At 44.7% G+C, this 16,256-nt stretch overlaps 1 protein-coding gene across 2 annotated transcripts; it reads right to left on the bottom strand.

Annotated features, from left to right (window-relative positions):
- Positions 1 to 433: 433 nt before the first annotated feature.
- Positions 434 to 14,296, bottom strand: IRS4 (insulin receptor substrate 4). Of its 2 annotated transcripts, XM_089904190.1 has the most exons (4): positions 10,501 to 14,296; positions 1,528 to 1,536; positions 1,136 to 1,152; positions 434 to 646 (listed from the first exon to the last, which is right to left on the bottom strand). In XM_089904190.1, the coding sequence occupies exons 1-4, from the start codon at positions 14,294 to 14,296 to the stop codon at positions 536 to 538; spliced, it is 3,933 nt and encodes a 1,310-aa protein (XP_089760316.1). In that variant the 3' UTR covers positions 434 to 535. The 2 variants fall into 2 exon arrangements, with proteins under 2 accessions (XP_089760316.1, XP_022412465.2); XM_022556757.2 differs by lacking the exons at positions 434 to 646; positions 1,136 to 1,152; positions 1,528 to 1,536 and adding exons at positions 3,653 to 3,698; positions 6,930 to 6,939.
- Between the last annotated feature and the right edge of the window lie 1,960 nt (positions 14,297 to 16,256).

Raw genomic sequence — 16,256 nt, 5'->3', positions numbered from 1 at the left:
GGACAGAATGTTGCAGTTTTGTTAATGAGCAAAACTGAGATAATCTGCCCTTTGGTGCTGCCTTTAAAATATTAGAAATGTCCCATCAAGGTATCAGTTCAGTTCATGTTTAATTCCTTGATCAAGAAAAGTTTTGTGTATATACTACTCAGAAAAAAAAGATTCCAGATCATACCTACCTTCTCAGGAACATACCTTTCTTCTTTATCTCCTCTTATTTCAAAGGTTTTCAACTTCAAAACTTAATCTAAGTATTATACATTAGTAAAATGGGTATTGGCCAAATTTACACATATGTAAATAACATTTTTTTTAAAAGAGGAAATGAGTTATGAGATGCTCACTTTTTAGTATTTGTTTCCTTTCAAAAAGACAGATTGGGGAGGGAAGCCAGAAAACGAAAACAAAATACACTGGGAATTTCTTAATTCAAAATCACTGGATCTATAAGGCAGCAGTACGAATGATCTGTTGTAGGATCATTCAACTGACAGCATCCACTTGTAGGCTTTTAGAAATTCAGGTTGCTTTCTATTCAGAAGCCTGTTATTTCTCTTTCTTTTAGGCAGATCTGGAGTAGACAAAGATGAAATTCCATAAGCATCACTTTTCTTCTAAAATGTGTTTTTGTGGCAATGTAATCACTCTAGGAAAAAAAATGACAGAATAAAAGTTACTTTCAGAATTAAAGTGTGAAGCGCTTTTACCCACACCCTATTCTAAAACAAAACAAAACGAAATCGAACTAGTAGTTTTGGGGAGCCATATTGAGGAGACTGCCTTTGCACGGACATGCATAACGAGGCTGGCTGCCTGTGACGTTTGAAACGCCAGCACAAGCCCAGCAAAGGCCAGCAAAGGCGCAAGGGCAGTTACTCCTTTTGCCCCCAGGCTCCACTCTGACTTTTCTGGTGGATAGCAGCTTTGTCAATCAATGTGCATGCACTGCTCTACTTTCTCCCATTGGGGCCAGCAAGTGAGCCTGGCATTGGGCAAAGAGAAATTTTTTCTTCTCCTACATGCTTGATTATGCCTTCATCAAATTATGTGGCACGAGTCAAAGGCTTTAAGCATAGACTTGGTGCTAGTCTCCAGATTCAATCACTAAATTTTGTCTAAAAGAGCAAAATCACACCTCTAAAGGAGATATGACTGAAATCTCCATCTGTCTAACAAAAAGAAGTCTGGTATTACTCTCTTGGCCTTCTGCTTATTGAGAGGGTACATAATCGGGAGTGGGGCAGAGGAAGGGTGTCTGGCTCATTGAAGAAGGTGCTGAACTGGAGAAGGGATGGGGATAAAATGGTCAGCAAATTGATTATGGGATGTGAGTGTTAATTTAAGATCAGGTCACATCAAAGAACGAAATATTCTATTTCATTATAGCCAATGTAAAAAAATCCATGGAACACACACACCCCGCCCCCGCCCCCCCCCAGAGTAGGCTTCAAGTACAAGATCTTGCATTAAACCAGCAGTATATGTTTTAACTATTCATTCTTTCATCAGAGGTTTTAAAAATGTAACAACTTGCATCTGGATGAAGCATCAAAGCTCTCCATTCCCCTCCCACCTACTTATGGCTATTCATCATGATTCATTGTATAGGGCCGTTTCTCCACATTAAAAGTTTTCTTTTTTTAAATTACACCTTAGATTAGTAAAGACATTAAGTTTTCTTGTCAGTAGTGGGCTTAGGAAACTTTAGATTCATGTATCTATCAATTTTACACAGGATGAAAGGTGTGATAGCCAGAGGTTAACCACGACAGTACATACTAGCAACTCAGTTATCCACTGCAAAATTAGGCTAGACATTGTGGAATTTTGAAGCTCCTGTCAGCTAGAGGATTTTAACAGAAATTTAAGGTTAGAAAGCTATTGCAGGTGCAATATCAAAACTAAATTAGGTATTTAGTTTTCTACTTTGTTTTAATATAAAAATACGTTCATATATAGTATACTGAATGGGCTTTAAAAGAGATTTCTTACTACCCTCTATAATATACTATATTTCACAGGTATTTTTTCTGGAAACATACAAATTAAGCTCCATCTAACTGCCCCATCAACATTACACTAAGCCTGAACTTAGGGGCATTTGTTGCTATTAGAGGTTTCTTTCTTCTTACTTTTTAAAAAAATGACAGGGGCTCTACTAAAAATTTGATTCATATTTCAACTGCTTTCCTATAATACCTACACACCAGCATTGAGTGAATGGTTGATAACATACTAAAACCTAGCAAATAATGGTGTGATTTCAAGTTTACTTTACAAAATATATTTGTCAACTCTTGATTAGCCATGCTGGTAGAAAGGAATAATGCTATCCAAAACAAGATAATCCAAAAATAATTTAATTTGCTTTTGAAATGCATTATGGGAACTTGAGCCACAGATTTACCTTTATAATCCTGTTTTACTTAGGCCAATATTAAAATGAGCTTACATTCCCGGAGCACATTCCAAAGAACAGCGTAGGAAATAACCCAGAAGCTTGCTGGGTGGCAAAGGAAAGCAATTTGGGATTAAAACTCCATCAAAAACAGTCAGCAAAATGAATCAAAGGGCTGACAGTCATATCTTAGTTCTGTTTCCTGTTCATTTTGATATCATTCCACCACCAGAAAGGTAAATGTCGACGCTTTTAATAATGTGATCTGATTTTGATGGATTACTTCCACTTGAGATTGACAGGTTATAAATAATTACTGTACCAGGTACTCTTACTTCCTGATTGATCAAAGATCTCTTTAATGACAAGTTAATTCCACCCCTTTTAATGGGAGGTATGCTCTTCAAGTAGTTTTTCTCCATAAGGGAGAAAACTCAATGGACTCTGGATGGGTCAAAATATTTTCCTACTCTTGGCCCCCCAAATCTGGCAGGTATCATTTTCTTCTCAAAAACAAACGCAGTAAATGTTTCTGGTTCAATTTGTCTAATGATATAAACCTAAACATTAATCTTTAGTATACTAATAAAACACACATGACTTCAATATCCCTGGAAATGTGTAGGGTGAGCCAGGAAGGCAGTTCCTCCAGGGCATTCCAGGCCTCTTCACATGAATTGCAAACATGCCTCTATTACAGCCTGAAGTCCAACACAGCAATGGTTCCCCTGCCCAGAGAAGCCCAAATGATAACAATATATCCAGTTAGCCTCTCATTCTCTTTCTATTCTCCCCAATCTCGTGGCCTCAGTTATATTTCTAACTCCAATCTTCCTAGAACTGAAAAAAAAATTCAAGTTCTTTTGAAAATTTCTCACTGTTTATTAGTCAACATGCTAGCCATCCCCATGATCAACTGGTGATCACAAACAAGCAGGGGCAAACAAAGCATTGAAGACAAGCAAATGAAAGTAAATGAGGAGAAATGGAAGCATTTACCTCAAAGATGAGTGTATAGTAATACAGTTACATTATTTAGCTTAGCACTGCTTCTGGCTTATATACAGTATTTTTCCCCCAATAAGAACAGATCATCACACCTTTCTGTGCCCCGTAAATATATGGGAGGATGACCCTCAAGAGCCTGATAAAAATCGAAGTGCTGTCCCTCAAGGGTGAAAACTAGCAATAATTGCTGCTAGTCTTTACACCACCAATCACAGCAGACTGTTGACTCCTTTACAGATTAGAAGATCAAATATGCTTCTCCTCATGGCGGCAACGGTTTTGTGATGGAATACTCAAAAGAATCTGTTAAGGGAAATGGATGACGCTTGTAAACCTCCATCTCCTCAAAGGTCAGCTCAATTGTTTCACACCTGCCCTTCGCAGGCAGGCCCTGGACCACTTATGCATGTTCATTCCAGTCTTGATTATCTGGATACAAACTATCTGGGGATCAGCTACAGGATTTTCCTCGCAGGTCAGCTTCGCCCCTACCTCCCAACACACACTTGGGCCACTTCACTCTGCTGCCTAGTTACTGCAGACTTAAAGAATGCAAGTTACTAGAACTCTAATATAGGCAGTCTCCGATTTACAAAAGAGACATATTCCAAGCCTCATTGTTTAGTTGAAGCTCAGAATAAATTATCCTATGGAAACAATGTTATAAATACATGGCGGATAGGTTCCTAGGTTCACCCACACATGCCTGTATTAAACCTATGCAGGTCCTGAACTGGGAGAGGAACGATTTTGACTGCACCCAATGGTCACTTATAACATCATTTCTGTGAGGAGATCTGTTTGAAGTTTCAATATGAGGCTCCAGGAAAAGATCTCTTCTAGCCATGGCAATAAGAATAGGGTCCCCTAAATTCAAGCAGCTAAAATAGCTGGGGGCAGGGTGGCAGGAGGAACTATGGTCAGAGCTGCAGCCACAACAAGGAGTCCTTCATAGGAGGTGGCAGGTTTGTGTGTGAGGACAGTGTTGATATGCCTTCCAGACCAGAGGCACAACTTATGAAGAGGCAGGAGTTAAACACCACACTTATTGGTCAGACCTTCAAGGGCACCGTGGGTGCACACGTGAATCATTTTCAAGGTGAATTTAGAGGTAGTCTTCGTGGATATTCTCTCTGAGTTTCAAGTCTACAAGTAGCAAATTAGTAATCATAGAGAGGCCAATTATATAAATTGTGAAAACTAGCTCAAGTGACTAGTTTATGGGGAACTGGATATTCAGTAAATCCAGAAGGTCTGGCTAGCTTCGGACATATTGTGGTCAACCCAACCAGAAAACGGCTTTAAACACCAGCCCAGCTGCCTCTGTGCCAACAAGTGAGAGCAGGGCAGGCAGCACAGCCCGGGACCTGCAGAACAAGAAGGCCACAAGGAAGGCTGTTCCTGCGAGCTAAGCGCAAGCAGCCTGTGAACTAGGAGTGGCAACGTCTGGGGAAAGAAACCCTCCCTCTGGGGGCCTCGAGGGACTCCCAGAGCAGCCTCACCTTTACAGCTAGAGAGAGACCAGGAAAGGCATGTTTTCCTGAAATTAGGGACACAAGTTTGGCAAAGGGCACAGGAGGGTAAGACTCACATAATGCAATCAATGCAACCCTAACCAATAAGAAAGGGCATGTCAGGAAGCTAGGGAAAAAATAGCAATAATTTTCTCATTTCAATAAATAAATATTTAACTACGTATTTTCCATTAATTCTAAAAGGAATTAAGTCCTCAGTCAGAAATTGTAAGGTACCCTGTAAAAGAATGCAAATTTAAACTAGGATAGAGGTCTACATTAAAGAAAATCTTTAAAAATTCTTATTTCTCAAGTGTGCAGCCCAACATTTTCAAAAGAAGATGGAAATCTAAGACCTGTTGCTGCACAACCAATAACCAATGCAGAATTGCTAGAGAACGTATTTTCATTTCATATGGTGAGTGCATTATCTTGGCAATTTTATCAATAGCTTTAAAATTAGCAATCTAATAGTTGTGGTAAAAACTGAGTGTGCTGTAATGTATTCATTTCATGATTATAAAAGGTAGCCTTTTCATCTCTCATTTCTCACTCAGGACCAAGCAGTACTTTCCAGTAAATGATCCTCACCATCTTTGAGCCTGGCAGCACCTCTGAGACAAAACATAGTGCAGGCTTTAATTAAACATTTGACAAAAGCTATTTTCCAATACTGCCAATAAAATGTCTGAGCTATTTGAGCTATTTTTACATAGTCTTAAAGCATTTTCAAAAAGGTGCTAAACAAAATGAATTTAATTTTAAAAACGGATTTTTCGGTCCCAAGGAGAGGATTTGATTTTCAAGGCTTCTAAAGTCTACTTTCCTGACTGCCAAAAGCAAATTTGCTTTTTAAACAAATGAAGAGCATCTCTTTCTTACAGTGCTTTTGCTTCCACCTGTCTCATTTTATTCTGTTTTTTCCCATCATGATGGTGCAGATTAAAATATCAGATTTTATACATATGGAAAAAATGAAATTGAAAGACTTTTGGCCATAACTGGCAAATGTCAATGGATTATTCGGAAAACCACACATAGGTGACTTCAGTTAAGGAAAGGACCATTACTGGAAGTTTACTGAATGTACCCCTTTCATTCCTTTCAGTGTTTCCGTGGGATCCAAGTAGATACACACACTATTTGTGTTTGAGAGGTAAAGATGAGCAAACTCCTCTCCCAGACTGAAAACCTTCGATTCCAGTACAGGTCAAATTCTTTTATTCTAAAGCTATGGCAAACAGTTCAATGTAATGAAAATGACCCAAGCTCTGGTGGATGGCTCACAGTTATAACACTCCGAATGAATTACTTACAACGAGATTGGATACTATCAAATTCAAGAAGACTTTAAATTTTCCCAATCCTTGCCTGTATAATAATCTTTCATCAACAGGGAAATAACATATTGAACATCTGATGAAAGGGCAGTGTGGTGTTCTGCGTGGAGCACTGGACTTGAAATCAGATGTATGGGTTTGATTTTCTGCTCTGCCACTTACCTCTTTGACCAGGGGGAAATTCTTAACACCAGCTTCAGTTCCAGTACCTACTGTCCCCCAGTAAAATAATGAATGTAAATATGCTTTGCAAATTATAAGGCAGTAGGCAACTGTAAGGCATTTCCTCCATCAACAAGCTGACAATTTAACAACGATCCCTTTTAAATCACATACAATATTCCTGATTTCTCCCTACACCGGTTATCCTCATCTATTCCAACATGAAGACTTGGGGGGATCACTCGAAGAAGCCCGAGTTTGTTCCCCAAACAATTCCCTGCCAATGACTGAAGTGTTTTGGTTCATATTTGGTAATTAGGGGGAGGAAAAGAAAGCAAGAGATCTTATTCGAGTTTTGATGCATGTGTGATATTCAAGTCCCAGTCCTTGTTTAAAGAAGGTCTCTTGCTAGTGAATGGCCAAAATTTTTACCTGGGAAGCATCACTCTTAAAAATGGAATGAATGCACATGGATAATGATTGCCAATAACTTTAGTTAACTTTAACTGAATGAAATCTTTAATTGTTATAGGTCAAATATATCTGCTCCAAATGACTATCCAGTTGTTTTTTTTTTTTTTTGGTGGGGATGAATGTTGCCTAAAATAAGTGACCCATCCATGGTGACTGACATATCTCTGCTATATGGAGATTTTATTCTAGTAACGTATAATAAATAAGTCCAATACAACAAAAAATTTGCTCTCAAGCACCTATAATTTATAGCAAGAGGAGTTGGCAGTAGTACACTGAAAAGAAGCTTATATCTCCTTCATGTTAATAACACTGTCTACAATTTCAAAAGGTAATTACTACAGATTTTTTTTTTTTTTTTGCTTTTTCATACCAGGTGCTGTTATAACTTTACTAATTTGGCTGGCCAATTCTCTCACCTCTCTTAGAGCTGCTCTTATCTTCCCATCTCTGGAATGGAAAAATCAGTGAATTTTTTTAACCTTAAGTCATTTCAAACTATGAATTCTATATCAGATACAGCAGTAAAAGAGGCAAAAATGCATTCGTGGGTCAGGAGTCACACTAAACCATATAAGAAACTGCATTCTCCTCCTAAATGCTAATACTTATAACCCATGTGTTTAAAATCTGAAGACTTCACATTTCTTAAATTATTTCATTTATAAAAAAGTCAAGTCCAGGTTATATTTGTGTGCTTCTTTCTAACTGACTTGAACAAATGGCTTTGAAGTACTTACTTATATGCAATGTGACTTGTAGGTAAATGAGATTATATATTAATTTTGTGTTATATGAAAAAAGTTGTCTCACTGCCTTACGGGCTCCCTTCATTTTGCTCAAGTTATAAACAGATCCCAACTATAAAGATTCCAACTCTGAACAAGCATGTAAGCCATTTTAAGTGAAAGTAATGACTAACTGAAAAGTGGGATTTGGGGACACAGAACTTTAATTTAGCTTTGTGTTTCTAAAGGTGATAATAATAAGAACAGTAACAACAATGGTAATAGTAGTATAATAATTCATGTATAACACCTACTATGTGCCAGGAACTGTTCTAAGCATTTGCCATAGATTAAAATTACTCTGGGAGATATCTAACTCCTAATGAAGAGACTGTGCCTTTGCTCCTTTGTCAAAGCATATTTGTCATTTTCTAAGATGATCTTTTTTTTAATGTTAGATAGGAAGGTGAAGAGAGATCAGAAATTGGGTGAAAATTATTCTATAGCTTTATAGAATCAGAATTAGCCAGCTTGTTCTTAACCCTTCACAGACAACATTCTACCATATCAATTTACATAAAGATGGTAGCGAAAGTAATTTCCTGCAATGATTTCTTTCTATATATCCTCCCTTTTATATATCTCAGCAAATTACATGCTTTAATCAGTCTCAGGACCAATCATTTTGGCAAGAAGCTAAGTTATCTGTTGAAATTGTTGAAACTTCAATGTTTGTTAATCCAATAACAAAATTAAAATATCTTACACTTGTAAAGTGCTTTAAAGGTCCAAAGTGCTTCCACATTCACTCTCTTGTTTTAGCCTAACCACCTACCTCCCTGTGAGATACAGCCTCCTTGCTGTAGTTACTCAATAAAGTTAGGAATTTCCTCAATGAACAACACATTTAGAGAACATTAAGCCTCCAGAATAGCTGCAAAGTCATTTGAAGTTATTCATAAATCAGTAACTTATGCTAAGATAATGTTAATTATTTTAGAATCTAGATAATATTTGGGAAGACAGGGTTTATTTAAGGAACAAGAAATTTTCACTAATTTTCATCTTTGCTTAAACAAAGAGTAGTGGAAAGTATAGACAAACCTCTATGAAAACTTGTCCTTTCCAAAGTACCACAGGGACATAGACAGCTATGGAACACCCACATCAATATCATAAATGGTGTCTTCAGCAGTTAGGTTCAAACAGTAGCTTAAGACCAATTTCCAGGTGTACTTTACAGAATAAAATAGATCTGTTCTTGAAAAGCTGGTTATGAATTAAAGTCTTGGAAATAGATCTGTATATTTTAAGTGCATGATTCTAGTAGTAGTGGTGATTGTGTGCGTGTGCCTGCACGTGTATGTTTGTGTGTGTGTGTTGGGGGGAGCTCACAATTTAAAGGAGATCTGAATTGAACCCTTTGGCAAGCCAAAGCATCCTTTTGTCGTTTTAATGATCACTCTTTAATGTGTCCGTGCTGCAAACGTGAGTTTTTGTATGGCAAGTTTTCTAAAGCAGGGGGAGAAAGGGGAGGGGGCCTACACCTGCACTAAATAGGGAGCTTGTTAGGTGACTGCTGTGATCAGTCCCCAACTTGTTCTGCCTGATCAAGCACAGTGGGCAGAGATCCAATCACAAAAGCATTCCACAAAGCAAGCAAAGCAAAAATCTTCACTAAACTGACTACTGGAATGAAAACTGCTGGGGTCCATCCCTTCTCTTCCCTGGAAAAGAAGCACATTCTGGTAAAGAGGGAAGGCAGTTGAGACTATGGAGTCATCATCTTCCAAAATCATTTCTTGAGAATGTCTCCAGACACCCTGATAACAACATTGCACGATGTACACAGCAGATTTACTCGAAGTCTTATTTCCAAGATCCTATTCTCTCTTATTTCTTCCTTTGGAAAAGTAACCCTTTAAAAAAAACTTCCACTCTTCCAGGGTAGGCTGCCCCTGGGGTCAGGTTTTCCTCCAGCCCTTATTATCTTGCTTACTGAATTGCCCAGAAGACGCACCAATTAGATGTTTTAAATGCTTTCTAAACCTTTCAAACAATATTCATACCCATTATAGTGTTGTCACCATACCCTCCTTGGGGGGAGTTACATGAAGAAAATGAGGCACAGCAGAGGTGACTTGCCTGTCACTGTTAGTGACAAAGAAAAGGAATGCTCAAGGTTTCTGGCAACTTATCCTGTGTAGAAACTAAGCAAATCAACACAAAAACACATTCCAGAGCCAAATACCCTCTTCTTTCAATCACCTGTTGTTCTGGATTATTTACCTTTTGTTCCCTCCAGACGTTCATGCTAACAGTTGAGATTTAACTTTCTTGGTAAATCACAGCAAACCAGCATAACAATGACTGCTTTTTAAGAAAGTAACTTTCGGAAGGAGAATGTCATCAACCCCCAAAGGTTAACAGTTGCTTATTACTGCTCAATATTCGGTGCTCTTATTAAATTAAATTTTAAAAAGCAGCTTTCACTTGTTGATTTGAAAATGAGTTGATGGGATTCCATTTACGATGTCCTGTTTGTATAAATCACTAAGTGTTAGGGAAGGATATCTGAAAGCATCCTCATGCTACATATCCTTAAGTTTGAACTACTCCTAAAATGTAGAACCAGTGTTTAAATGATAATCGGTTCTTTCCGGGTAAAGAAACTTATCATTAGATTAAAACAAGTTTTTGCAACGATCACAAGGTATTGCATGATTAAAACTGAATTCTACTTTCCATGCTAAATAAGCACCAGTGAATGAAATATTAGCTCACATTTTCCTAACAATGCAGACAGAGTAGTGCATCGATCGATTCATTAAGCAATAACCATTAACTTCAGGGAAATGAATTCTAAACTCACCAACCTCTTTGGGGAGAGTCGAACTTCTCGTTGTCAGGTCTGGCAAAGTCCATTCTCACGTACGTGTCGTCGTCGTCAGAATCTTCTTGCTCTGGGGGTCTCGGCGCCCGGCCGCGGCCAGGTGATGGAGGGGGAGCGGCGGCTGCAGCGGCAGCCCCGCCGGCCCTGTTACCTCCCGCAAGGTCTGCCGATGGGTTTTGGGCTCTGGGGTTCGAGCCACCCGCAACGTCTTGGGCCCCTCTTACCGCTTCGGCACCAGCAGCATTAGCAGCAGGTTGGAACCGGCGGACGGAGGCGGAGTCAGATCCCGCGGCGGCCTCGAGGCCCGCGGCGGCAGCGCCGCTGCCCGGGGCAGCGACCAGGGTGGAGGCGGCGGCTAAAGCCCGGCTCACGGCTAAGGTTGGCACGGCTGCCGCGGCCGCGGCTAAAGAGGCGGAGAGGTCTCTCTCGAGGCTGTCGGTCGGGAAAGCAGAGACGGCGGCTCTGGCAGCTGCAAAGAAACTTTGCGAACGGCTTTGTGGGCGTCTTCTCTCGAGCTCTTCTTCCAGCAGCAGCCTCGCTACAGGTGGTGGTTCAGAGCAGCGGCTGGGGGAGAGAGAAATGTCCATACAGCACTCAGAAAATGGGTCGACCACGTAGATGCGACCTGTTTCAGCGTCGTAGCGAATGGCACTGTCAGCAAAAGGCACGGCTGGTGTCATTGCTGGGTTGAAAATCACTTCAATGTAGTCACCTTCTTCCTCATTAGCACTGTTACCTGTAGCACTGGGAGGAAGAGGCGGAAGTGGCCACCTAGCACCGTCCAGAGAGAAGGGGTTGGCACCTGGAATAGCTCTTAAGAGATCTGAGAGGTCGTTTGCTGGATTTGGAAATGGCACTCCGAACTCAACATTCACGTAATTCGAAAAGGCGAACTGTCTGGGGTCGGCAATTATGCCCCACAAACCTGGCAGTCTTTGAATACAGGGAGCTGGCATATTGCTACCTCTTTTAGGGAAGTCAATCTTGATGTAGCCACTAGTGCTGTCGGCTTCTTTCTGCTCATGTGTGGGCTTTTGTGGTTTTGGCTTGATTTTATTCCCTTTTGTAATAAAAGGAAGTCGACTAGGTCTCTTAGTCTTGTTCTTGGGGGGCCCATCACCTGAACGCTTGGAAGGTGATCCCTCATCTCTAGGCTTTGAGAATGACCCCTCAACTGAAGGCTTTGAAGTTACATCTTTGGGGCCTCTGTTAGATGAGGCTTCTTTGTCTAGGCCCTTCCCCAGGAATTTTCCAGGTAACATTGGTACATACTCACTGTGGTCACTCTGCCCCAATGGGGAGCTCCGAAAAGCATTTGGCAGAGAGAAGTAGGAGCTCCAACTTTTGGAGGAAGAGCCTCCCTGAGGATTTCTGGGGTTTTTTGGAATTGCACCAGCTCCAGGAGCCATAAACATGTAGTCACTGTCACTGTCATTGTCCTTTGAGTCATCCTCTTTGTCAGGATCAGGTGCTTTTGCAGGACTTGGTGCAGGCGGTGAGCTCACTCTGGGAAACATCATCATGTACCCTCTTGAATCTTCGAAAGGTGATCGAGAGTGGCGCTTCTTTGACACAGAGACATTTTGAGGAGCCATTGGCATATAATCGCTGGAGCTTGAGAGAGGGGCAGCCACCCCTGGCCTCATTGGCACATATGGGTCATCCTCATCTTCATCAAAAGCTCTGGCCCTGTGGGGACCCCGAGCTGCACCTTCTGGGGTCTCTGTGTCTTTAACTTCTTTGGCTTCTTTGCGTTCTTTTGTGGCTCCTCTGTCAGCACAAAAATAAAGTCGGAACCTTCCCCCAGACTTTCCTTTTCCACCAGTTGCTGCAGCTGGTGGGGGTGGAGGTGGTGAAGGTGGTGGCATTTGCTGTTGCTTGCTTTGAGTTAATTTGCCAAAGTAGGATCTTTTCTTCAGAGATTTCCCATGATCACCATTGCCTTCGGCGCCTTTCCCACTTCCTGAGCCTTTGCTCCCTCCAGAGTTCCTGCCCCTGCCTGAGCCATGGCCATCTCCAGGTCCTTGGCCACGGCCTGAGCCGTGCCCACCTCCAGCTCCCTGGCCACTGCCTGAGCCATGCCCACCTGAGGTGCCCTGGCCATCTCCTGAGCACTGGTTTCCTCCTGCACCCTGGCCCCCGGAGCCCTGGCCACTTGAGCCCTGGCTGCCACTTGAGCCCTGGCCACCTCCGGAGCCGTGCCCCCTGCCCGAGCACTGGCTTCCTCCAGAGCTCTGGCTACTGGAACCTTGGCCACTTGAACCCTGTCCACCTCCTGAGCCCCGGCCATTTCCGGAGCCCCAATTGTTCATGGGCATATAGTCGCCTCCGTTTCCTTCCTGATCCTCTTTTCCCTGAGGATTGCCTTCTTCCCCAGAGTTGCCAGAGCCGGGACCAGGTGCTTCAGAAGACAGGCAAGCTCCCTCGCTGGGGGCTTCTGCAGGGTGCGGGCCACGCACGGGGCTGGGTGCTACACGGCGAAAAAAGCTGGCTGGCACTGAAATCGCTCTCCTGGACCTCCGCGCTCTGGGCAGGTGCAGTCTTCCTCGCCTGGAGGGGGGCACAGGCTCACTGGGTGTTATGTAGCGCCTGGCGAGGAGCATCTCGTCTTCCCCATCACCGATGGCCCTGAGGTGGCAAAACTGCTCAAAGCGGGACCTTCTGAGCCAGCCGCCGGGCTCGAGCGGCAGCATGTCCAGGTGCCTCCTAGTGGACAGCAGGGTTAACAGGTGGGCGCCGATACTGATGCTGTAGCTGCGGCAGCGGGCTCTGTATTCGTCTGCACACAAGGCTCTCATCTTCTCCAAAAACAGCTCGTGCATGTTTTGGGCCACCACACAGTCATCGACCTGCATCCAGAGCTCCCCCGGACCGATGACGGTGGACCTGCCGACTTCCAAGAAGAAATACTGCTCCGAGTGCCCGCAGCGACGGATGCTCAGGAGCTGGACGACCACGCTGGCCACTTCGGTATTTAGCCTCACAAACACAACCTCCTCGTCGGTAAGACAGAGCCGGAACACGCCGCTCAGCTCTTTTCTGTGCCCCAGCCCCCTGGGTTTGACTATTACCTGCCACACATCTTTGTAGAAGGGTGGCTCCGCCGCCGCTGCAGCCGCCAGTGCGGCCGGCTCTCCATCCGGCTGCGCGCCGGGCGTGCCGCAGCGGCGGCGCTTGCTCTCGAGGATGAGGCGGCTGAGCAGCAAGTACCAGCTCTCTTGCTCCGACTCGTTCTCGGCCACCATCGCGAAGTACTCGTCCTGGGTGAAAAGAGCAATGAGGTGTCGGTACCTTGCGTCGGCTCGCTGGCTCACCGAGAAGCACTGGTACAGGGTGATCACGCGCCGCGGTGGGATGAGCGCGGGGACCGCGGCGCCAGAGGCAGCCGCCGCTGCTGCAGCCGCCGCGGCGCGGACACTGTGCCGGAACTTCCTGGCATTTTCGTAGTATTCCAGTCGAGCTGGGGCGTCGGCGGTCTCCAGTTTGAGCACGAAGTAGCGCCTGTGGCCATGCTTCTGCTTCCGTAGGTAGCCGCGTTTGCAGACTTCGTCCCCGACGGGGAGGTCCTCCTCATCGGACTCGGAGTCTGACCGGGAGCCAGTGGCCGTGGAGAGCCACATGGCTCCCGGACAAGACGACCCGGTCCCAATGAGTGCGGTCGGGGTTCCCGAGGAAAGAAGTGGGGTGGGCGCCACCGCAGCTAGAGCTGCCGCTGTTGCCGCTGCTGCAGCTCGCAGTCTCCTTGTCGCTTGGTCGCGAGCGAAGGAGCAACTCGCCATGGTGATGCACGATGGTTTTAAGGTGAGCGGGCGGAGGGGGGGGGGCTCGGGGAAGCGAGGGTTGGGGGAAGAGGCCGTTTACCCCTGTCCGCCCGCCCGCCTCGGCCCGCGCCCCCGCCCACTCCACTCGAAGCGCGCGGCGGCGGGCAAAACAACACGTGACCGCTGCCTCACGCGGCGGCCGCTGTGGCTCCGGCTACCAACACAGTGGAGGGGCGCGAGCGGCCGCCAGCAGAGGTGTGCGAGGGAGGGGGCAGTGGGCCCGAGAGGCGGGGCCACCTCCTATCCCGCCTAGACCCTCTTGGAGAATCTTCCGGTCTCTGGGCCTCGGGAGGACAGAGCAGGAGGGGCTCTCTCGCCACGCAGGTCCTCATGAGGAGTCCACGGAGGCACGGGCGTGGTAGGCGGGGTTTGGAGGGAGAAGTTCGAGAGACGCGGGAGAGCCGGTGGCGACGGGGGCAAGGGCACGGTTGGCTGGGGGGTGGGGGGCGCTAGGTGGCGGGAGGAGGCGGAGCCTCCGCAGCTGTCTTGGGCGGTGCAGGGGAGAAGACCTGGCAAGGTTCCGGGACGGTTTGTTTGTTTATTTGGGAAGCCGAAGCCAGGTGAAACTGTTACAAGGTTTTCATTGGATGGGATGGGAGCCAATGGGAGTGTCTGGCAGGGAGGCGGCCTCGAATTAATTAGTTTGGGGGGCAGGAAGGGAGCTGAGGGGCGTGGAGGAGTGGCTTGGGTCCCGTAGTGGGCTCCGCTGTCTGGTTGTCGCGCGTTCGGCGGTAAACAACCCTCTGCGAGTAGCTATTAATGGTAGTGATAAACTCATGCAAATCCCCAAGCCACGGTGACCCGGGACCGAGCCGGGCGCCCTCTCTTTTTCTTCCCGTCCCTGACATAAATTCTCTCTTTCTGTCACAGTCTGGTCCACTAGTTGCTGCCGCGCACGGCGAGCCGAGAGTCTCGGGAGAAAGCGTGGGCACCCCCTGGAAACGTGTTAACCACCAGGGCACTCAGACCTGCCGCCCACTGCGCTGCAGGCACTCGCGAGCTCGCTTCATCCCTGACAAAAGCCCGCGAGTCTGAGGCACACAGATAACATCGATGCGTTCAAAATGAACCTAATCTTTCATCAGGGCGCGTCTGTAGCCCACGAGACGCAGGTTGGCAAAAGATGGTGTTTCTGGCTCTTAGATTAATGCTGACTATGAAAGCACAAATTTGGGGGCCTGCAAAACAGCCATGACGAAAAAAAATCGGACTCGATTCTTACTCAAATACACCAGTGTTGAGCTGTCGTGATATTTTCCCGTGGGAGATGCTTTGAAAGGCGTCTTTAAGAGAATTTCAAAATTATATTAAGTTTCCCTTTCTTTGATCGAGACCGAAAAACTTTAGAAAAAGAATAGCTCATACCTAGAACAAAGGATCATACTGAACACATATCCTAGAATATATTTCACATCCCTTGCGTCGAGAAAAGAAGATTTTTGCTGAATCTCAGTCTACAACTTGACACCTCAAAAATAAGAACTACTGCCTCCTCTGTTTCTGGAAAAACTGCTGGAGTGTAAGTGCAACCTGAAGTGTTTCTCAATTCCTCTCTCTCTCTCTCTCTCTCTCCCTCTCTCTCTCTCTCTCTCTCTCTCTCTCTCTCTCTCTCTTCTACTAGGATTTCAGCTTCCTAACGGTGGAGATGGGTCCATGTTACATTAAAATGTTAAAGGGGTGACCACAATTGCAAAGAGGGATTTTGGAGGGGGAGGGTGGGACGTGGTATTTCTAAAAGAATGGAATGTCAGTTCACCTTTGCCCTTGGGCAGATGCTGCAAAGCGTATTATTCATAAAATCTAACAGTAAACCAAGCAATGTATGCATCATAAAAATAACCCCCAACCCTGCCCTCTTAAGAATTTGTTCTCTGTTAGTAACAGAATAAACACATTTGGATGAATGACTCCTTTTTGA

The sequence above is a fragment of the Delphinapterus leucas genome, chromosome X, assembly GCF_059928025.1.
Source record: "Delphinapterus leucas isolate spDelLeu-1000000601 "Yukka" chromosome X, BTC_Dleu_Yukka2, whole genome shotgun sequence".
Classification (NCBI taxonomy): Eukaryota; Metazoa; Chordata; class Mammalia; order Artiodactyla; family Monodontidae; genus Delphinapterus; species Delphinapterus leucas.
This window is presented reverse-complemented; position numbering and strand designations above follow the sequence as displayed.

Coding starts and splice junctions, on each gene's coding strand:
- IRS4 (XM_089904190.1), bottom strand. CDS start 14,296: ATGGCGAGTTGCTCCTTCGCTCGCGACCAAGCGACAAGGAGACTGCGA.